This window comes from Myxocyprinus asiaticus, chromosome 45, assembly GCF_019703515.2.
Source record: "Myxocyprinus asiaticus isolate MX2 ecotype Aquarium Trade chromosome 45, UBuf_Myxa_2, whole genome shotgun sequence".
NCBI lineage: Eukaryota > Metazoa > Chordata > Actinopteri > Cypriniformes > Catostomidae > Myxocyprinus > Myxocyprinus asiaticus.
Genome location: NC_059388.1, coordinates 12944890 through 12968449, shown reverse-complemented (window position 1 = coordinate 12968449; position 23560 = coordinate 12944890). Strand labels below are relative to the sequence as shown.

The window sequence follows — 23560 nt, the reverse complement described above, 5'->3', positions numbered from 1 at the left end:
AAAGCCCCCCACTGAATATTGAGTCAGTCTGAGATTACATAAAGAGACAGAAGCAATTGAGACAGCCTAAATAGATAGAAGAACTGTGACGAATTCTCCAAGAAGCTTGGAACATCCTATCTGCCAACAACCAAGAAAAACTGTGTCCAGGTGTTCTAGGAGAATTTGTGCTGTTTTAAAGGCAAAGGTGGTCACACCAAATATTGATTTAGCTTTTTTATGTTCACTGGACTTTGTATGACATTAAGTGATAAATGAAAACTATTTGTCATTTTATTTTTGAAGACATCCTCACTATGCAACATTTTCACAAGTGCCTAAAACTTTTGCACAGTACTGTATATATTTTAGTGCTTTTTAGTATAAGTATGCAAGTTGGGATGCAGCCAAATGCCTCTAAGATCGCAAAGAAAGACAAGCAGTGTCATTTTCACAGTTCTTTCACATGCAGAGAAAATGCAGTGTCAGTTAACTGAACTAGAGTCAAACTGCTTTCAGATCAGTTATATGGAATGATGAGTTACAGCCCGCAGCTGCAGTGTCTGTGTGTCTTAGATACATATTAGGAAGTCAGATCTCTCTGTCCTCCAACTTGCAGATGTCTTTGGGTCAGAGGCCTCTTTTTGGGAGATAAAACACTCATTCTCTTACCATCTTAACACCTCCTACTCTCATCTCTTACATACTTCTGTCCTCTTCTGTCTATCTCCTTTCTTCTCTTGCATTTTATTGTTGCATTAGAAGTAGTTTTGTAATGTTGTTAACCTTGTAATAAGCAGGAACAAACCTTCATTATATATATATAGTATATATATATATATATATATATATATATATATATATATATATATATATATATATATATATACTCTCACAATAATACATTAATCAAATGCCCAATTCCGTTTTGTGTGTGTGTGTGTGTGTGTGTGTGTGTGTGTGTGTGTGTGTGTGTGTCTGTGTGTGTTTTGAGACTTATGGCAATGATCAGTAGTGACTACATGTTCTTTAACTTTTAAGCAGTCTTTTAAATGAGTCTATAACACAGAAGAATGTCATGTTCTTGCCCACACACAGTGTGGGAGGATTGTGGTTTTGGCTGTTCATGACGTTTGGTGGAGCCTTACTTTGGCATCATCACCAATAAAAACAATGTGCTCTGCAGAGTACACCGTCTCCATGACAACCAGTGTCATAGTTACCACGGACCTCTAGCTTTCTTCCCAAATTCAGCTGTTTGTACATTTATTTATTTTAGGTTCATTACAGCAGGAGTTCTCCTGCACACAATTTAAACAGTCTTTATACGGAGCACACAAAATCCATAACATTGTCTTACGCATTTACTCTTGAATATAATCCATAAATATGATATAATCTATGATAAATCAACAGACCTTAACTCTACAGCACATAATGTTTCTCATCTTAGTCTTGTGTCTTCCCTTACATAAACTTATTTGGTATTACAACCAAATAATTATTTTGGGCACTGCCATGATATTCTTGGCGGTACCTTGGAATACCATATAAATATCATGGTATATAAATATGGTAATTGTGCAGTACCATGGTATATATCAAGTACCATGCTATTACCATCCGCTACCATCATTGGAGCATGGTAACAGCACAATAATTGTTTGTAAGTGTTATCTGCGATGTTTTGTTACTGAAGTCATCTTGAGTATCAGACAGTCATCAAAGAACATCCATTCTCTCTTTATCTCTGTGTGCACAGTCAGACTCTAAATAGCACAGTGGACATGCTGTAACACACTGCTCAAAGAGTACAGCTGTGATTGACTCCCTGGGCACACACATCCCATTCTGGAATCAATCTGTCACCAGTCCCCAATCTCACAATGTGGCACTGTTGCCATGGCAAATGAATTCTTAGGAATGATGAATTCATGGTTCAGTGTTGTTTATGTAATGACATCTCAGAAGAATTCTCTCTCTCTCTCTCTCTCTCTCTCTCTCTCTCCACGCTTAACGCTCTGTTTAGTTTCAGCTCCTCGCTTCCCTATTCGCTGGTGACATCAGTTTCTCATCCCTCTCTGTGCTGTCGTCATGGCAATGCTCTTTAGCCATCTTGCTCAGATTCCTAACATTCCTGGTCCTGAGCATGTTGCCGTGGTGATAAAGCTGGAGTGTGAGAGGTGACTAAAGGGTGAAAATCAGCTGTGTGTGAGCAGAGGTCTCAGTATTGTGTGTTCCAGAAGAGGCTGGGAAGGATGAGCATACACACACTAATAGTCAGCTTTTCTACTCCGCAATATGATTTTTCTGTAGTTCAATCTGTCCTGTAGTTCAGTCTGTCTTGTATTTAGTGTCTACCCTCTAGTTCAGTGTAGTTCAGAGTCTGTCCAGTAGTTTATAGTCTGTCATATAGTTATTGTTCAGAGTCTGTCCTGTAGTTTAGAGTATGTCCTGTTATTCACTGGCTGTCCTGTAGTTTATAGTCTGTCATATACTGTAGTTCAGAGTCTGTCCTGTAGTTAAGAGTATGTCATATACTTCAGTTTGTCCTGTAATTTTAGAGTCTGTCATATAGTTCAGAGTCTGTTCTGTAGTTTAGAGTATGTCATATAGTTATTGTTCAGAGTCTGTCCTGTAGTTTAGAGTGTCATATAGTTATTGTTCAGTGTCTGTCCTGTATTTTAGATTCTGTCCTGTTATTCAGTGGCTGTCCTGTAGTTTATAGTCTGTCATATAGTTATTGTTTAGAGTCTGTCCTGTAGTTTAGTCTGTCATATAGTTATTGTTCAGAGTCTGTCCTGTAGTTTAGAGTATGTCTTGTTATTCACTGGCTATCCTGTAGTTTATAGTCTGTCATATACTGTAGTTCAGAGTCTGTCCTGTAGTTTAGGGTCTGTCCTGTAGTTAAGAGTATGTCATATACTTCAGTTTGTCCTGTAATTTTAGAGTCTGTCATATAGTTCAGAGTCTGTCCTGTAGTTTAGAGTATGTCATATAGTTATTGTTCAGAGTCTGTCCTGTAGTTTAGAGTGTCATATAGTTATTGTTCAGTGTCTGTCCTGTATTTTAGATTCTGTCCTGTTATTCAGTGGCTGTCCTGTAGTTTATAGTCTGTCATATAGTTATTGTTTAGAGTCTGTCCTGTAGTTTAGTCTGTCATATAGTTATTGTTCAGAGTCTGTCCTGTAGTTTAGAGTATGTCTTGTTATTCACTGGCTATCCTGTAGTTTATAGTCTGTCATATACTGTAGTTCAGAGTCTGTCCTGTAGTTTAGGGTCTGTCCTGTAGTTAAGAGTATGTCATATACTTCAGTTTGTCCTGTAATTTTAGAGTCTGTCATATAGTTCAGAGTCTGTCCTGTAGTTTAGAGTATGTCATATAGTTATTGTTCAGAGTCTGTCCTGTAGTTTAGAGTGTCATATAGTTATTGTTCAGTGTCTGTCCTGTATTTTAGATTCTGTCCTGTTATTCAGTGGCTGTCCTGTAGTTTATAGTCTGTCATATAGTTATTGTTTAGAGTCTGTCCTGTAGTTTAGTCTGTCATATAGTTATTGTTCAGAGTCTGTCCTGTAGTTTAGAGTATGTCTTGTTATTCACTGGCTATCCTGTAGTTTATAGTCTGTCATATACTGTAGTTCAGAGTCTGTCCTGTAGTTTAGGGTCTGTCCTGTAGTTAAGAGTATGTCATATACTTCAGTTTGTCCTGTAATTTTAGAGTCTGTCATATAGTTCAGAGTCTGTCCTGTAGTTTAGAGTATGTCATATAGTTATTGTTCAGAGTCTGTCCTGTAGTTTAGAGTGTCATATAGTTATTGTTCAGTGTCTGTCCTGTATTTTAGATTCTGTCCTGTTATTCAGTGGCTGTCCTGTAGTTTATAGTCTGTCATATAGTTATTGTTTAGAGTCTGTCCTGTAGTTTAGTCTGTCATATAGTTATTGTTCAGAGTCTGTCCTGTAGTTTAGAGTATGTCTTGTTATTCACTGGCTATCCTGTAGTTTATAGTCTGTCATATACTGTAGTTCAGAGTCTGTCCTGTAGTTTAGGGTCTGTCCTGTAGTTAAGAGTATGTCATATACTTCAGTTTGTCCTGTAATTTTAGAGTCTGTCATATAGTTCAGAGTCTGTCCTGTAGTTTAGAGTATGTCATATAGTTATTGTTCAGAGTCTGTCCTGTAGTTTAGAGTGTCATATAGTTATTGTTCAGTGTCTGTCCTGTATTTTAGATTCTGTCCTGTTATTCAGTGGCTGTCCTGTAGTTTATAGTCTGTCATATACTGTAGTTCAGAGTCTGTCCTGTAGTTTGTAGTCTGTCATATACTGTAGTTAAGAGTATGTCCTGTAGTTTAGAATCTGTCATATAGTTAAGAGTCTGTCCTGTAGATTAGAGTCTGTCCTATAATTTTAGAGTATGTTATATAGTTCAGTGTCTGTCATATAGTTCAGTGTATTTCCTGTTTTTTAGTGTCAGTCCTGTAGTTCAGTGTCTGTCATGTAGTTCAGAGTCTGTCCTGTAGTTTATAGTCTGTCATATACTGTAGTTTAGAGTCTGTCATATAGTTCAGAATCTGTCCTGTAGTTAAGAGTCTGTCATATAGTTAAGAGTCTGTCTTGTAGTTTAGAGTCTGTCATATAGTTCAGAATCTGTCCTGTAGTTAAGAGTGTCATATAGTTCAGAGTCTGTCATATAGTTCAGTGTATTTCCTGTTGTTCAGTGTCAGTCCTGTAATTTACAATCTGTCATAAAGTTCAGTGTCTGTCATGTAGTTCAGAGTCTGTCATGTAGTTCAGAATCTGTCCTGTAGTTTATAGTCTGTCATATACTGTAGTTTAGAGTCTGTCATATAGTTTAGAATCTGTTCTGTTGTTAAGAGTCTGTCATATTGTTAAGAGTCTGTCCTGTAGTTTAGAGTCTATAAACTACAGGACAGCCACTGAACAGCAGGACAGACTCTAAATTACAGGACAGACTCTGAACTATATGACACTCTGTCCTGTAGTGGAGTTCAGTAATTGAAGAGCTGAATTTTTCAGTGAACGTTGTGTGTTTCCAGTTTCCACTGACTCATTCTGTTCATCAATGACTTCCTAAGATGATTCAGACTGAAGAGTGAGTTTGTTTTGAGAGTTCACAGGCTCATTTATTTAATAAAAACTGTAAAGGGAAATTTAAATGTTAACAAATAGCTTATGCACTATGCTAAGAGCAACACAAATAAAGACTAGGCCAAACTAGCTTAAATGTCTCCTTTGACTTGAATGGCTGGATGATTGAAAAACAGCAGAGGAGCATTCAGGTAAATGTAACTGGACTTTACCTGAATGACTTCATTTGACACATTGATTATGTGTGATAAATGCTGTTTATTAAAGGTCAAAAGTTATTTATACAAGTTCAATGTTCATAATCAGATGAGCAGAATTACACTCTTCATCTACAGCAAAGTTTCTCTATCTCTTTAACACTCTCCTACAGTTTTCTTATATTGCATGTCTTGTTAAACTTTTTTTCTATTTTAAGCCACTGTGTAAGTGTGTTGCCATGGCAACAATGGATGTACATGAAAACTTGTTTTTAGAGAGTATAGAGAGAAATGACATTGACAATTAGACCATATTTGGCTACAAAATCAACCAAACCCACACTGAACTGAAATAGAGATGCTGTAATGGTGTGATTTTATACTGCAGCCTATTAGATCAGATATCTGAAAAAAATTGACCCTTCATTGGTATGTCACACAGGTTCTTATCAACATACATTTCACACAGTAAAGCAGACTACCTTTCTCTCTCTCTCTCTCTCTCTCTCTCTCTCTCTCTCTCTGTGTGTGTGTGTGTAAGCTGTTGTGTTTCACTGTGATCATTTGTTTCAGCTAAATAATGCACAAAAAGGCAGATTTCTGCGTATGTTTGTGTTGTATCGTTATTTCCATTCTTCTTAATTTGATGAATATTATTATTAGAATGAAAGGTTATAGTCATCTGAAGTTTTCTCTGCGGCATGTTACATTCCATATAAATCTAAATCAAAGGAAGAGAAAGACAGATGGTAATATTATTAGAAACAACGTGAATTATGTAAAAGTTTAATGAATAGATAAAAACAGTACAAATGTCTTTTGAAACAGAAAATGTTTATGCACAGCCAGTGTCTGCACTTTTGACTGTGTCTTTTTCAAGGTAACATGTCTATTTGTGTGCACTTGGCTTCTATTGATCGATAATTCTGCCTCAGAGACCCCTGGTCATTGAGGTGGGGGTTGGGGGTTGGGTCCCCCAGAGACAGATGTCCTGCTGGCCAGCAAACACCTTATAGTCCATTTAGTAGTGGATATACTGCTTGAAAATGAACGATGATTTACATACATGAGTGCGTGTGTATGAGCGGGTGAGAGTGCTTGTGCACATATGTGATTATGACTGCAAACATGTGCATGAACTGTATATATATCTGTTCGAGTGTGTGTGTATCTAATTCTGTTGTCTGTAGGCATGTAACAGGGCTGGTGGCTTTCAGTCCCAACAGTTTACAGCTTCCTTTAAACCCACCGTGTTTCTATCTCTGTGAGTCACTGGAACGGCAGAATGAGTCATATCGCTTTAATCATGCCGTAGAGAAGCTGTCCGACAGATGGATAGAGAGAAAAATACAGAAAGAGGAAGAAAGAGAGAATCTAAAAGACGCCTCGTGCAACCTCCATTTATCTCTTCAACTTTATATGGGATGCAAGTGCTTTACTGTTCCATAAACTGTGAAATCTCTTTTGCTCACCCTATTCTTCATATAACTATCTGTACACTATACAAAACTGACACACTGAGAAAAAAAAATCAGTTAATCTGTTAACGAGGCGTTTTTACTCGCTGCTTTATCATTTTGTAACTTTACCCGGCATCAAAACAGTACGATAAACTCCACCCTCCCAAACTCCACAGCCAATTTAGTGAGTAACAAGATTTTCTTACTTTGATAAAGGCACCACTGACTCATCCATCCTTGATGTTGTTTTCATACCCAGTCTTCACTACTGCTGGCACCAACATCCTTGACTGTCACACCCTGTTCTGGTTCTTACAAGCGAGTGAGGCAATGCCCTTTCTTTTGGAACAATCACTTTAATGACCAAAACTTCTCAGTAACAGTAACACTTTATTTATTTCTTCTCAACTGTTCATTAGTGGTGCTTGCTGAGGCTCATACTTACTTTAAAATAAAAATAAATACATAAACAAACCCTAAAGCCCTATTCATACTGCCAGCGACATTTAGTGGCAAAAAGACACGATAAGTGAGAGCAGAGCAATTTCACAGTGTTTGTGCTACAGGCATGAATGATACCTCAAATCGTGTGGCTTTGCTGAGGTGAGGTGTTAAGGCTAATTTGTACTTACTGGGTAAACACACTTCTTTTAGTTCACCTTAAAAATTATGATGTTTTTCTTTTGGTTATATTTCTCATGTACAACACATTGCTGAAATTCTTGACCTAGGAGGACTCAGCTAGTCGAAGAGCGTTGATTGTTGGTTTTAAACTAATTGTGGGTGTTGTTTGGACATGCGTGTGCCAGCTGAGGAGACTGTAGCTAGCTAGGTTACTATCATAACCTAAACTTTGAAGCCCCTTTGAACCACCCTGCAAACCCTAGCAAATGTGTAGCAACATGCTGCAAACCACTCTGAATGTTACTATGCAACCTCCCACAACGCCCTAGCATCATGGCAGCAACATTTGTTTGAACAAACAACACTCTTTATAAAATGCAAAAATATAATTACATTTAAAATTGCAGAAAAGACAAATGAATAGAAAAAGCCCAGTTAGTGTTGTACCTACCAAAAATAGAGAGAGAGCGAGAGAGAGAGAGTCATCAAAAATAAACTGACACAATTTCAAGTTCAAATTGTAAACCGTGTGTGCTCAAGAAATAATGGTTTAGTATTAAGCTGAACAAGGTTTAGTCTCACAGTGTACATGTGTGTTTTTCTCTGATTTTACGAGCAGGTTAGACGACCACCCAGCATACAGACGTACACACACTTGTGTTTAAGTAGAACTAGAAGCTGCAGATAATTCTGTTCCTGTGGGACAGAATATTTTTGGTACCTGCTGAGACGGATAGAGAGAGACAAAGGGAGAGCAAGAGAAAGGGAGGGTATACAGATGAGTATGCAGTTAATTTTAGGAAGTGGTGTGAAAAATGCAGCGGAACAGGGCGATCCTCCTCTTTTCTCTGGCACTCACATTGGATTGGTCAAACATTGCGCAGTGATCCCTCTCAGCAAATGAGAAGCATCGTCAAGGGAGAATTTGACAGTAATAGACCCATCAGGGCCTTTCCTTTAAATGTACACACACTGAGGGAAATATATGATCCCCGCCTCATGTTGATTATTATTATTATATTAGTGTAGGGAGAGTGGGTGGAATTTGGCACTCACATTCAGATAGCATTTGAGCACTGCACCATAAATAATTTTTCGAGCACACACACATGCTCTGGGCTGCTGGTATCGGTGCAGTGTGATGATGAATAGACCCACTGATGTTATTTTTGGAAAAATTACGCCACTGCCAGAACTCCCTTCATATCTGGTTTTATTGCCCGTTTAGTTTGTTTTCAGTCAAGGTTTGTTTGGGTTTAGTGCGTAGGAACTGGAAAAAGTTAATTATAAAACTTATCAGCTTCAAGCATGCCTCATGAACATTAATTATGTGATGTTAACCCAGTAGTCTTACCTGATTGGCTGAAATGCAGACATAATAGAGCACAACTGTGTCCGCCCACTTTCTTAGCCATCTTGTGTCTGGAAGTTTTTTCCCCACTAATTTCTTCCATAGGGATTTCATAAAAGAGTTCTAAGCCATGAACAAAACCAGCCAGCTCCGAGGTGAAACACAGCATTACAAAATCTGATTGGAAGCAAAAAAGTATTTGAAAATCAGACAAAAAGACAAAGGTGCTCTGTATTTACCATCTTAAATGAGGGAATGAACTACAAACCCATGAAGCAATGCGAATGCCGTAATCGAATTAAAAACAATGGAAAATTTAAAAACTATTGATTTTAAAGTTGTGAATTATAAGTATAGAAACAATATTTTCAGATATATACCCATATTAAAGTAGTTTGAAAATGTAGGGAGACAAACTCAATTGCATCATTCACAGTGCGTCATGAGTGGGCGGTCTTTTCAGAGCTCTTTTGCTATGATTTGTTTGCTGCGATTCTCTGATTGGCAGATTTTCAGATGTTCTTCACCAGGAATTCCACTTTTAAACACGATTTTAAAACATGAAGTTGAAATAATGTGGACTTATGCTTCAACAGAAGCATTTCTATCAGAAAAGACTTTATTTAAGGATTATTGGGATTAATGCAAACGTAGAGATACTTTTATGGCGTAAGCTCCGACCTACAGTTCAGCACACAGATACTTGCTTGAAACATCAGATCCTGCTGGAAGCGATGAGGGTAGTGGAGCCCCACCCAGGACGGGACCTAAACTGGTGAAGGGGGGTGAAAACAACGGAAGTATGTGAACAATGAGGCACAGCTGTGCAGCTTATAAAGCGGAGGCTGGATTGTGAAAATCCATTCTCCTATTGTGGCCAAGCAAAATGAAACTCTTAAAATATAAGAATAATTTCCCGAAAAGTAGTAGGATGACAAACTTGTAACTTCATTACTATGTTGTAGTGGTTTCTACACCCACGGTTTAGTCTTTCTGCTACAGTGACATCCCTGTGACCATCCCATCCCTGTGTGTTGACTACAGGTGTATTAAGCGTGCATGTGGCCCATGTAACTCCCTGTTGCAATGAGGCATGTGGTGCCAGATAACAATGGAGAGTGGGTTTCCTCAGAATTAAATGAGCCGAGCTACACACGTGCAAACACACCCGCACATGCAGGAGTCACAGCAGGCCGCTACGTCCCATCGCAGCCATGCTGCTGCTCACCAGCTGTCTCCATGGAGATGAAGATGGGCTCTGGTTGTCATGGAAACTGACAGCCGCATGCTGTGGGTTTAGCAATGTGTACGGCTCCTGAGAGCAGTTATTTAACTCTCTGCATACATTCAATATTTAAAGTGAGTCAAGACATCAGCTTAAATCTCTAATTTACTGTGTCGTTTCTCACCCGTTCTTTGCCAGTGACGAATGGGGATATAAACCTGCAACAAATTAAAAGTGTGCCAAAGTTGTAACCAGATGATCACACCTGTAGTTTTCCAAACCTAGCAGGAATATATTAGAAATAAAACCTGTTGTCAAAGCTGTGGCCTATCGGATGAGAGCATGTGTTATGACATGTCAAGTCTTGGTGCTAATACAGGCAACTCAAGTTCAAATTTGGCTAGTGCCATTTGAAGATAATTTTCCCCCCTCTTCTCATAATTTCTTGTCCTCTTTCTACTGTCCATTATGTCAGTAAAAATGACAACATTTTATTAAATTAATTTGAAAAAAGCTTTTTTCATAGTCTGTGTGTGTGTGTGCGTGTGTGTGTGTGTGTTCCTAACTAAGGAACACTGTGTTGCCTTCTGACACCATGTGTGAGTGCGTCCGTCAGAAATGACTTGTAAGCGGGTAGGTGTGTCTGGCATGACATCTGCTGACCGCAAATCCTGTTACCTTGGTTACTGACAGACTGGGACATAAAGGTAAGGTCACAGAGAGCAGGAGGTTCTGTCCCCTGTGCAGCTCTCTGTAATTTGATTGGCTTCCAGCACCGTTTGTCTACCCATCACAGAGAATTGAATTATCGGGACTGTCATCCAGAGAGCCGTACAGCTCACATCTCGTCTTCATCCCTCCATCTCTCCACTCTTCCTCTCATTTACTCATTTTTGCCTCTCCACAACCATATTTCATTTTGTCATACCCTCTCTCATCTACAGGTGCATCTCAATAAATTAGAATGTCGTGGAAAAGTTCATTTATTTCAGTAATTCAACTCAAATTGTGAAACTTGTGTATTAAATAAATTCAGTGCACATAGACTGAAGTAGTTTAAGTCTTTGGTTCTTTTAATTGTGATGATTTTGGCTCACATTTAACAAAAACCCACCAATTCACTATCTCAAAAAATTAGAATACATCATAAGACCAATAAAAAAAACATTTTTAGTGAATTGTTGGCCTTCTGGAAAGTATGTTAATTTACTGTATATGTACTCAATACTTGGTAGGGGCTCCTTTTGCTTTAATTACTGCCTCAATTCAGCGTGGCATGGAGGTGATCAGTTTGTGGCACTGCTGAGGTGGTATGGAAGCCCAGGTTTCTTTGACAGTGGCCTTCAGCTCATCTGCATTTTTTGGTCTCTTATTTCTCATTGTCCTCTTGACAATACCCCATAGATTCTCTATGGGGTTCAGGTCTGGTGAGTTTGCTGGCCAGTCAAGCACACCAACACCATGGTCATTTAACCAACTTTTGGTGCTTTTGGCAGTGTGGGCAGGTGCCAAATCCTGCTGGAAAATGAAATCAGCATCTTTAAAAAGCTGGTCAGCAGAAGGAAGCATGAAGTGCTCCAAAATTTCTTGGTAAACAAGTGCAGTGACTTTGGTTTTCAAAGAACACAATGGACCAACACCAGCAGATGACATTGCACCCCAAATCATCACAGACTGTGGAAACTTAACACTGGACTTCAAGCAACTTGGGTTATGAGCTTCTCCACCCTTCCTCCAGACTCTAGGACCTTGGTTTCCAAATGAAATACAAAACTTGCTCTCATCTGAAAAGAGGACTTTGGAACACTGGGCAACAGTCCAGGTCTTCTTCTCCTTAGCCCAGGTAAGACGCCTCTGACGTTGTCTGTGGTTCAGGAGTGGCTTAACAAGAGGAATACGACAACTGTAGCCAAATTCCTTGACACGTCTGTGTGTGGTGGCTCTTGATGCCTTGACCCCAGCCTCAGTCCATTCCTTGTGAAGTTCACCCAAATTCTTGAATCGATTTTGCTTGACAATCCTCATAAGGCTGCGGTTCTCTCGGTTGGTTGTGCATCTTTTTCTTCCACACTTTTTCCTTCCACTCAACTTTCTGTTAACATGCTTGGATACAGCACTCTGTGAACAGCCAGCTTATTTGGCAATGAATGTTTGTGGCTTACCCTTCTTGTGAAGGGTGTCAATGATTGTCTTCTGGACAACTGTCAGATCAGCAGTCTTCCCCATGATTGTGTAGCCTAGTGAACCAAACTGAGAGACCATTTTGAAGGCTCAGGAAAACTTTGCAGGTGTTTTGAGTTGATTAGCTGATTGGCATGTCACCATATTCTAATTTTTTGAGATAGTGAATTGGTGGGTTTTTGTTAAATGTGAGCCAAAGTCATCACAATTAAAAGAACAAAAGACTTAAACTACTTCAGTCTGTGTGCATTGAATTTATTTAATACACGAGTTTCACAATTTGAGCTGAATTACTGAAATAAATGAACTTTTCCATGACATTCTAATTTATTGAGATGCACCTGTATTTTGAGAGAAGAGAGAGAAGGGTTGCAAACCTGTGATGCCTGAGGTAAATTAATTTATTGCTGTCACTGAATACATCACATAATTGTTTTGCTTTTTCTGAAGAAAATGTGAGTGGTGCTTGCCCATGCAAAAGTTGCCACCCCAATGCTAAGTGTTTTTTTTTGGGGGGGGGGTAGTTGCAAGGGTTTTTTTGAATGGTTACTAGGTGGTTGCATTAAATATCATCCACCAGGCATAATGATTTTCATCAGCTTGAGAACCTGAGAGCACAGGGAATGCACTTCACCAGATGCCTCTGAGCATGCGTGTTTATGTGTGTTTCTGTCTGTGTGCCAGCTGGTTCAGAGGAAAACTAACACGTCTCATCTTCTAAGAGTCTTAATAATACCGTCTCACTCACACAGATATCTTATGCTACTCCAGGCTTAAATTGACCTTTTTATATGTGCTGTTGCTGCTATTATGGGCATGAGTGAGTAGCCCTGTAAATCTCTGTCTCACTCACGTCTTTTTCACTCTCAGAGAGCAGCGGTCAGTCTTGCTGAAGGGAATGCAGTGTTAACTCATAATTATGATCAAGTCAAATAAAGCACACAGTAAATTCAACTAAAACATACACACAACTTTTAATCTTCATTGTCCTCACAGATATAGCTATTATAAAAGGAGAGTTTGGGGGTTATTAAGAGGACTATTGTGAGAAGGATGTTGTCTCCTGATGTAGTGATACAGATGTGTCACTCAGCACATAAAAGGCAGCTGGTGCTAATAAAAGAACTAAATGAATATGAATAGCTTAAGTGTGTGTGTGTGTGTGTGTGTGTGTGTGTGTGTGTGTGTGTGTGTTGAACACCTGCAATAGGTGGTTCTTTGTTTTAAAGCGGCATTTCATTTATTGTTTTTTCCTGAGGTCCACTTACAATGCTCGTTTTTTACTTAATTTAGTCATAATTTAATTAAGTCAGAAATAATTTTTTTTCCACTTTCTCTAAGATGATTAGAAATAAACAGGCCATTTCTTTGCTGCTGTGCTTTAAGACTTTTTTGTAAACACCCTCTTTGCATGTGAAATAAGTAACAGTGTATTCCTGCACTTATACATAGGCTAGACCCCAGCCTAGCTGGGATATGTGAAAAAGAAGAATTTCACTGTATATGTGCAAATGTATAATGTGTGATGAATAAAGAAAATTAAATTAAATTAAATTAAATTAGACTAGAGTATTAGCTGTTGTTAAAATGAATATAATGCCAGTATTAGTTATTTATGTGTAATACAAGTCATGATTTAAATTGAGTAAACTAAGGAAGTGTTAGGGGCCAATGCTTCAGCAAAACGATTTTGTATTAACTGTAAGATTAATGACTAAAATCTTAGAATTAACATACTGAATTAACTGCGGAAGTGAACACAGTTGCATTGTCCTTTGTTATTTGGATGATGAAGGCTTAAGTTGGTAACTCATTTATTTTAGGAGTACTTTGATCAGGATTTTCACAGCCGATAACGATCACCGATCTTGTGGTCACCTGATCGGCCGATCCCAATCATTTCACCTTTTATCAGGATCTCTGTCATAAGTGGCTATATGTAAGCTTTCTGCACACTGTCACTATTAATTGAATTTTCATCTTTCCAGTAATATCACTTTGCCTAGTTTTTGCTGACAAAAACAGTTTAAAAAGTTTAAAAGGCTTATTAAAAAAAATACTTTTTTAAAAAGACTAAATCAAGTGTAGGCTAACAAAAAATTCTCTATATTAAGATGTAAAAATGAAGCTTAGTGTCAAACTGAAGACGAACTGATAACCCATAGGTGCAATTAAACTTAATGTGACATTTTTGGTTATAGATTTGTTGTCATTATTTCATATAATTATTATTATTCCTTATTTTATTTTGATTTTATTTTTGCATTATATTGAATACATTATATTATAGTATCTTAATATTGTATAAATACTTATTATATTTATATATTCCTTCCCTGCCTTTTCATTTAGTTGGATGATTGTATTAATAGTTAATTTTTCAATTGTTGCTGCTTGAATTTTAATGAGAGGAACAAGCGCTTTCTCATGAGGGCAAGAGATGAAAGGAAAGCGGAGAAAGAGCGCATGTTTCTGGACTCTACTGGTGCTACTATTATTAATGCCGTTTAATTGGGAGATATTTAATAAAGATGTTTGAATTATACCACATCTTGTAACTCGCGTTACAGTATGTCTGTTCCCAACGGAGACTGAGAAGTTGCCGCCATAAACGATAATAAGGACCGTTTCACAGCTTGTGCTGTTTTCCTCTTGTCTTGTCACCTGTGAAACACCACATTAACAGTACAGTACACAAACTTGTCATAATCGCCATACCTCTCCCACTGCAATGTTCTTAACTGCTGAATCAAGTTTGTTGTCTTAAAACACTATGCCAGTATTCCCCACACTCCGTGATGCCATGACAGTGCTGCTCAAGCCTTAAAGGAGCTGCGTGTCTTTTGCAACATGAGCGATCCGTTTGTGCGATCGCCCAAATTACCGATCACCGATCCAGTCATAGGACGTAAATATCAGCTGATACCGATCGGTGACCAATCAGTCGGAGCATTCTTAATCTATGTATACCATTTTAAGAGAGTAGTTCATTCTTTGACCAAGGTGATGCAAGCAGAGGTCAGTCGGTGTACTGCAGTTCAACTGTAAGCTTGTGGCAGATTCATTTCCGGTGAAGTCATCTTAAGTCCAAGTTTCAGGCAGTGGTATCTGTACTACTTCTATTACCTCATCGTGATTGCATGACCTTAACACTGAAAAGACATTTTTGACAAGTAAATGTGGTCATGTCACTAATGTATGTACCCCACTGATGTCAGCATGTTGCAGAAGTTCAGAACAAGCCATTTTTGCACCATCAATAAAGTCCAGTCTTTCTGGAGTAGGAAGGAAGTTTTTGAGTGCTGAACGTTTTCATAGTACATCAAATTATTTTATGTCTCTTTAAATAAAGTGAGCAGTCTACAACAACTACAGTAAACGTCAGGCTTTATACTGACCCTGAAAATGTCTCCATATCAATTCAATTCAGCTTATTTGTATTTGCATTGTGCTGTATGTTTGCTGTGGTTTAGTTAGTGAGGTACAGGAACAAAGAGACTTTCAGTCTGGCAGTGTAGTGCATTGAAATGGGACGGCAACTCAAATCATAAGTAGGGCAAAAGACATGTAGACAAATAATGTACCATACTTGTGAAACTTTCATTATAAAATCATTAAGATACATTAAACATACACTGCTTTTTATTAACTTTTATTAACTTCACAAAATACTAGTGAACTTGGCCAGCTACCTAACACTGATTAAGTGTAAATGCTTCTGGAACCATTGATGCCCAATGATGGAAAAGCAGTATATGTCAGTTTCAGAGATCACTTGTCAAACCTACACCCTTGATCAGAGGACGATCCCTGAAATTAATGTACTTTGGACAAATAACCGAAGACCTGTCAACCCAGCCAACCCATATTATAAACCGAGCCAGGGGAATATTTCTGTCTCCCTCAGCTCTTATTTTGTTCTGTAAATCCAAATGTCTCTCAGGGGACTAGACTGTCTCAGAGTAGCTCCCACGGCCTTTGACCTCACACTGACTGGTGCACCACACATTCCCTTACACAGCTAATCAGATGATAGGGGGTGGAGACAAGCAGAACGATCTGTTCCATTGGCTGATAAACGTTGTTGGGTAATAACAGTTCTCTATGAAACACAAAGGGGGTCTTCCACTAGGGGGCGCTTACTCATCTAGAGAGCTGAATCCTTATTGGGACACATTTAAATCTCAGGATGTTTTTGCCTTAATGGAAATATTTGTACACTGACATCAATAAGTTCCACAGATCCGTACTTTAGATTAAAATGGAAATCTCTATAAAACAATTTTAAAAAATCCTTGGCAGGTAATTACAAATGAGTGTGATTGGGGGTCTGGGTAGCTCAGCGAGTATTGACACTGACTACCAACCTGGAGTCGTGAGTTCGAATCCAGGGCATGCTGAGTGACTCCAGCCAGGTCTCCTAAGCAACCAAATTGGCCCGGTTGCTAGGGAGGGTAGAGTCAATTGGGGTAACCTCCTCTGGGTCGCTATAATGTGTGGTTCTCGCTCTCGGTGGGGCGCATTGTGAGTTGTGTGTGGATGCCACGGAGAATAGCATGGGCCTCCACACGTGCTACATCTCTGCGGTAATGTGCTCAACAAGCCACTTGACAAGATGCACAGATTGACGGTCTCAGATGCAGAGGTAACTGAGATTCGTCCTCCATCACCCGGATTGAGGCGAGTCACTACGCCACCACGAGGACAAAGAGCGCATTGGAAATAAGGCATTCCAAATTGGGGAGAAAAGGGGAGGGGAAAAAATTAGTGTGATTGGTTCATCCTGACCAGCACTTAGAAATTATGTAATTAAACTTGATTTTGACTTGAAAATGCACAGTGACAATTATTTATTTAGACTCATACCTGATCAAATAAAGACAACGGTTCTGAACATATATTCAGAACCCCCGTTTAATACTGCTTTATTGCCATTCTACCATATGTCTATGGTATGTTCTGTAGGTTACAGTACTGAGACAACCTTCTTACCTCTTATCCAATCACTTTACAGAACACAGAGAATACAAAGGCAAAGTTGCCAAATTTAATTTGTGATTAAATATAATACAATTTATTCATCTTTATGTCTAAAAGTGATTGTGAGGTGTGTCTTAGTGCTTTGACTGCTGTGTATGTGTGAGTGTCTGTAGGTGTGTGTGCTGTGTGTGTATTGTGGTAGTGTTGATTATGCAGATGGCCGAGGGCTCTTATCAGTAAATGATCTTAATTAATTTAAGAGCTTCAGATTAATTCCAGATTTCAGAGTTTAGTCTACAGTAATGTAGGTGATTACCAGCTTTAATTTAACCCTGATCTGAGAGCAGCTGTATTCATTATGTGATCCTGTAGAAATTAAACACCATTCTGATCTTGAATCAGCTTTGGTTTAGACTAAGAAAAGCATGCTGAACAATAGCAATGTTAAATAATTGTATCTGTGTCTAACATTTGTTTCTAGTTTTGTGTCAACTGGGATAGTGTTCTGTAAGTTGCCGTGGATGGAAGTGCCATCAAAATAGCGAATTGGTATCATACCTGTAACAAGTCAATTTTGAGCATTTTCCCTCATTTTTAATCAGATTTTTGGTGATTTCCACACATAATACCAAATTTAGTCATATTTGTTGTAGAATGTGTTACTTTTGTGTGGTGACTAATGCAGTTTAAACATTTATTGATGTTTGGTTCAGTTTACTAGTGTTTCTGTGAGTGCATCTCTCTCTGCTCTGAATAACAAATTGTTTGATTTTGGCTTCTGTGATTCTTAAGCAGTTTTGAGTTCAATGCGGCTCTGCAGTGAATTCTGTATCATCTACATGCGCTCAAGTAGAGGTTGACCGATAGCGTATTTTGCTGATACTGATAACAAAGGTGGTGGGAAAGGCAGATAACTGATCAATCGGCCGATAGTTTTTCAAATGGATTTATAGAATGTAAAAAAAAATCTTATTCTTTCTTTACTGTGGCGGGCAATGACAACCGGGCAAAATCAACATCGATTTTTGCTGACAACCAATAATTCCAAATAGCAACTATCCGATATATTGGCCTAACTCTACGCTCAAGTGCTAGTTCCTTAAAATTAAGGCCTACTGTATCACAATTTCCAGTTCAGTATTCTCTCCACAAAAGAGTTTTTTTAGTGATAAAACTAAAGGTGAGAGGTGAGTCCTGAGACCCTAGCCATCACCTTAGAGATAAATATCTGTGTTCTGATCCTCACAGTCAGCAAAGACTTAAAAATGTATCTGCCAGTTTCAGATGCAGCATTTCTGCCATAGAATCCACTCAAACTCAGCATGTATCAGTATCTGTTCTCTTCTGATAGAGCTGATGTGTAATAAAAAATGTCATTATCAAGAGAAATGGATGTTGAATCAACCCAACGCTTGATAAAGAGATCTGAATGACTTTTCCAATGAAGATATTATGATTGATGCAATTAAAGAACTAATATTCTCTTTCTCTCTGTTTTGTCTTTCCAGGAACGGGTGGAGTATCTCTTTCTGATAATTTTTACGGTGGAAGCGTTTCTGAAAGTAATTGCGTACGGGCTGCTGTGTCACCCGAATGCATACCTGCGGAATGGCTGGAACCTGTTGGATTTCATCATTGTGGTGGTAGGGTGAGTACAAGCTCCATGTGTAAACCCAGTAAACATTGACCCTATGACCCAACTGAAAGCCTTTTCAGGCACATATGCTACATTCACACAAGTGTGTACAAGTCAGCTGTGTTCCCTGATGTGAATCTTGAGTTATCATAGAAATGGTGTGAGAGCTGACAATATTTTCAATATAATGAAAACCAAAAAAGCTCATTGGGTGTGTTTGTGCAGCTTCATTCAGATACTTCACTGTTAAAAACATGAGCCTTGAATATACTTTCTCTCTCTGGAAGGAAAAAAAAACTTAACCCAAAGTAGATTTCTGTAAAACACTGACTGCTAAAGAGACTCGCTCACTTTTATCCAAAGCGACTTACAAAGTAGGAAAAACACAAGCAATTAATCATGCAGGAGTCAACAAGATTATTTTCTAAAATATAATTTTATTTTCAAATTATATTTTAAAGGTAGACTACATTGTAATACTAACTTAAAAAGAAATAAATAGTACTCATTGACATGAGTTGTGAGTACACTCACATGAGAAGAAGACTTTAGTCATATCAGTAGCCTAGACCAAGCTTTTTTTTTTTTTACCCCCTCAGGGTGGCCACCATGTTGAGATCACATGACTAGCCAAAATCTTTCTTAAAGGAATATTCCAGGTTCAATACAAGTTAAGCTCAATCGACAACACTCGTGGCATAATGTTGAGGTAACACATTATTTTAGGGATCAGAAATTAGACAGTAATTAATGACTAATAATTGGACTAGTAAGGGAATATTTACAGACTTGTTTAGAATTATAAGGTATTTATTAGGCCTTTGTTCGCTGAGTTCTTACCCTTGCCAAATAATCTACACCCCTGCCCCTACTGCTGCACCTAAGCCTAACCTTCCCTGCTTCTATATGCATTCTACATGTATTTTATACTTATAAGCCGCACATTCAAACAGAATACTGAGAACCTATAAAGGATGTCATTTGCATCATACTAGCTATTGATATGTGTGGCAGACAAGCCTCTCGTTCATTGGGAAAGGAGTAGGCGGGAACCAGCTGAGTAGACAATGTAAACTCTTAATGGTATAAAGAAACTGAAACATAACATAAAACACAGCAACATAAACACACACACACAGAGTGGCCACGTGTGCCTTTCTTTCCCTCAAACTGGCACCCCCGGCACGTCTTTATCCCCCTCCTGGCTGATTAGGACAATTCAGCGCTGGGTGTGCGTCCTCACAGCCCGGCCATGCCCTCCTCCTCATCACACTCCTCCACCGCCTGATTCAGGCCAGGGAAACCTCCGGCATGACATACTCCCCTCCCCTCCTTTCCTGGAGGGGAGGTGTTGCCCTTCCGGCTGTCCTTCTGCCGGCAGGTCTTCCCTGCCTCTCTGGAGCCCTGGGAGAGACCAGGGGAGGGACAGGGAAAGAGCGAAGGGGAGAGACAGAGAGAGGAGAGAGAGAGAAAAACTCGCTCACCGGTCCCCGGACACGCCGTCACCTGGTCCTCAGCCACCTGGTCCCCTGGTGGATGGCAGCGAGTCCTCTGACCCCTGGTGGACGGTAACAGCTCCTCCGCTTCCTGGCAGACGGCAGCGGCGAGGACTCCTCCTTCCTGGGTTTCGGCACCAGTGTAGCAGACAAGCCTCTCGTTCATTGGGAAAGGAGGAGGTATAAAGAAACTGAAACATAACATAAAACACAGCAACATAAACACACACACACACACACAGAGCAGCCGCGTGTGTCTCTCTCTCCCTCGAACTGGCGCCACCAGCTCGTCTTTATCCCCCTCCCGGCTGATTAGGATGCCCTCCTCCTCGTCGCAATATGTTTTTGTTTTTAGCTAATAAATTCATTGTAATGACCAAAGCAAATGTAAAGGGGCTAAAAAGCAAGAATAAGAAATCAGCCAATAAAGGCTTGATAAATACTTCATAATGCCAAACTAGTCCATCACTAGACACTTACAAGTGTAGTTATTAGTCATGAATTACTTTCTAATATATGATCCCTAAATGAAGTATTACCAATGTTGATTACCACAGAAAATAATTTCGACTCGTCCTTTTCTTTAAAAAAAGCAAAAATCAAGTTCACAGTGAGGCACTTACTATGGAAGTCAATGGGGCCAATATTTTGGGGGGTTTAAAGACAGAAATGTGAAGCTAATAATTTCATAAAAGCACTTTCACACATTCTTCTGTTAAAACTCATGTATTAATTGAGCTAAAATTGTTTAAATTGTCATTTTTACAGTTGTTTTATGGTTTTAGTGTTTGTTGATTTTACATCGTCATGGCAACAAAGTTGTAAAACTGGCTAAAACTTGAAACAGACAAGGTTAGCAAGCAATTTTATCACACTAAAATCATGTTAAAATGCATATTTATTTTTATGTCTTGTGGCTTTACTTTTGAAATGGAGAGTATTTTAACATTTACAGATTGGCCCCATCCACTTCCATTGTAAGTGCCACACTGGAACCCAGATTTTTGCCAAAGTCAAAATAAATTTTTGTGATAATAAATATTATGCCACAAATGCTGTCGATTTAGCTTAAATTGTATTGAACCTGGAATATTCCTTTTAATATATATTGGCAACCCTCCATTATTGGACTTGTCAATTTACTAATTATTTTTTATGGGTGACAAATGCGTCTTTGATTATGGTATTTCTACAATGGCATCAGAAATGGAAAACTTTTGCTTTTGCATTATGCTGCGTCCATGCTGATAAGTGTCTGTGTAAAGTCCAAGACCACGGCCATTTCAGCCTGCAAAAAAAAAAAAAAAAAAAAAAATAATAAATATGACAAGTTATCAATACTTTCTATCTTTCTCTCACAGGCTCTTCAGTGCAATATTAGAGCAGGCCACTAAAGGGGATGGTGGGACTTCAATGGGTGGCAAGGCTGCAGGCTTTGATGTAAAAGCTCTGCGCGCCTTTAGAGTGTTGAGACCTCTGAGACTCGTCTCTGGAGTACCTAGTGAGTACACACACACACATTGACTCTCTCGTCTGATGGTTGTTGAGTAAGTCATCCATGAGTCATTGCTGAGGAACCGAGAGAGAGAGAAAACATGAATCTAAATGAAACATCAATTCATTCCTTTAGGGTGTTTCAAAATTCTTACAGAATATAGAATCAGTAATCACAGTCCTAGACATTCCAAAAGTCTTGTTATCTGCAAATATGTACACAAAGATTTGTATTACTGTATCTGAAAAACAACAGCCATTAGGCATGTTTACATTCACAAAATAGCACAACTTGCTTTTATCAAACAATTACTGCATAATAAAAATAAGGACTCAGTTTTACATTAAAAGGTTATCTTATCAAGCACATTCATTAAGTGTCGTACTTCTTCAAGAAGATGCAGTTCCTGTCACGTAAAAAAATAATAGAACAATATTCAAGGTGCTTCACATTGATATACAAAGTAACTAGTTGAACAGATGTTTTGTGTTATAACTGTTACTATAAAGTGTATTTGCACATGGCTGGAATGATGTAATAAACAATCAGTCTTCAAGACTATAACTGTCAGGTGTAAGATGTGTGTGATCATATGTTATGGTGTGGTTGCAGGTTTACAGGTGGTGCTGAACTCTATCATTAAAGCCATGGTTCCCCTCCTGCACATCGCTCTGCTTGTTCTGTTTGTCATTATCATTTATGCCATCATCGGCCTCGAGCTCTTCATGGGCAAGATGCACAGAACCTGCTTCTTCTTCAGAGATGGACACAAAGGTCAGGACTTTATCTTTTCTTAGCATTTGTTTTTCCTTGCTGAAGTAATTTACATTTGTTTTCAAGAAAGTCTGTTTTCTTTCAGGTCCTATAGCTGAGAAGAAGCCGGCCCCCTGCGCCCCAAGCTCTGCACATGGACGACACTGCTCGCCTCCCAACATCACGCAGTGCATGATGGGTTGGGAGGGGCCAAATGATGGAATCACAAACTTTGATAACTTTGCATTTGCCATGCTTACTGTGTTTCAATGCATCACAATGGAGGGCTGGACAGAGGTCCTGTACTGGGTGAGTCTGCTCCAGTAACAGCACACAGCACACACCTCATGACTATATACACACACAGAATTCAGCACAGAGACGTAAATGGGTAGGGTTAGTAACAAAGTGTGTGCACCTAGTCAAAAATCCTAAAGGTATCATATTGGAATTTCTATCAAACCAATTCTAAAGTTAATATTAATATATATATATATATATATATATATATATATATATATATATATATATATATATATACTATTAGATCTCCTATTTCCCAATAGCAATATTGTGATATTCAGTTGCAAAAAATGCTCCTGTAAGACATCAAAAGTAATACAATGTGGGGTTGCATAGTATACTAGTACCACGGTACTACTGATACCAATGACACCACCGTGTTTTTTAAATGGTACTACCATATTTACTAAGGATGCACCGATATGGAAATTTTTGGCCGATACCAATTTCAACAAAAAACCAATAGACCGATACCGATATTTTTCCACACCTTATTTTGTCATGAGATCACAGTTTTACTTAGAATTATGCTTTAAAAATGAATACAGAGGTGTATAATGCTTGCTCACACAGCACTGACTGAAGCGCTGAATGCAGACTATATTTTAAAACACAGCCTTTTAAGGTTTAGTAATTGTGCAAGGCCATATTGCGATTTCAGTTTTAATACAATCAATCATGCAGCGTTAATGGATATCATACCATGTCTCAGAAGTCAAAGTCTGCTGGTTTCAAAGCATTTTGGATTGTTTCCTTCATCACGTAGCCTATA

General features: G+C 38.7%; 1 protein-coding gene across 1 annotated transcript in view; it reads left to right on the top strand.

Annotated features, from left to right (window-relative positions):
- LOC127435437 (voltage-dependent L-type calcium channel subunit alpha-1C-like) overlaps window positions 1–23560 on the top strand; it is a 233249-nt gene that overhangs the window by 140274 nt on the left and 69415 nt on the right. Inside the window, exons 4-7 of the mRNA XM_051688932.1 lie at window positions 18614–18753; window positions 21599–21738; window positions 22345–22506; window positions 22592–22794. Of these exons, the coding sequence (XP_051544892.1) occupies window positions 18614–18753; window positions 21599–21738; window positions 22345–22506; window positions 22592–22794 (645 nt within the window). The remainder of the gene's footprint in view (window positions 1–18613; window positions 18754–21598; window positions 21739–22344; window positions 22507–22591; window positions 22795–23560) is intronic.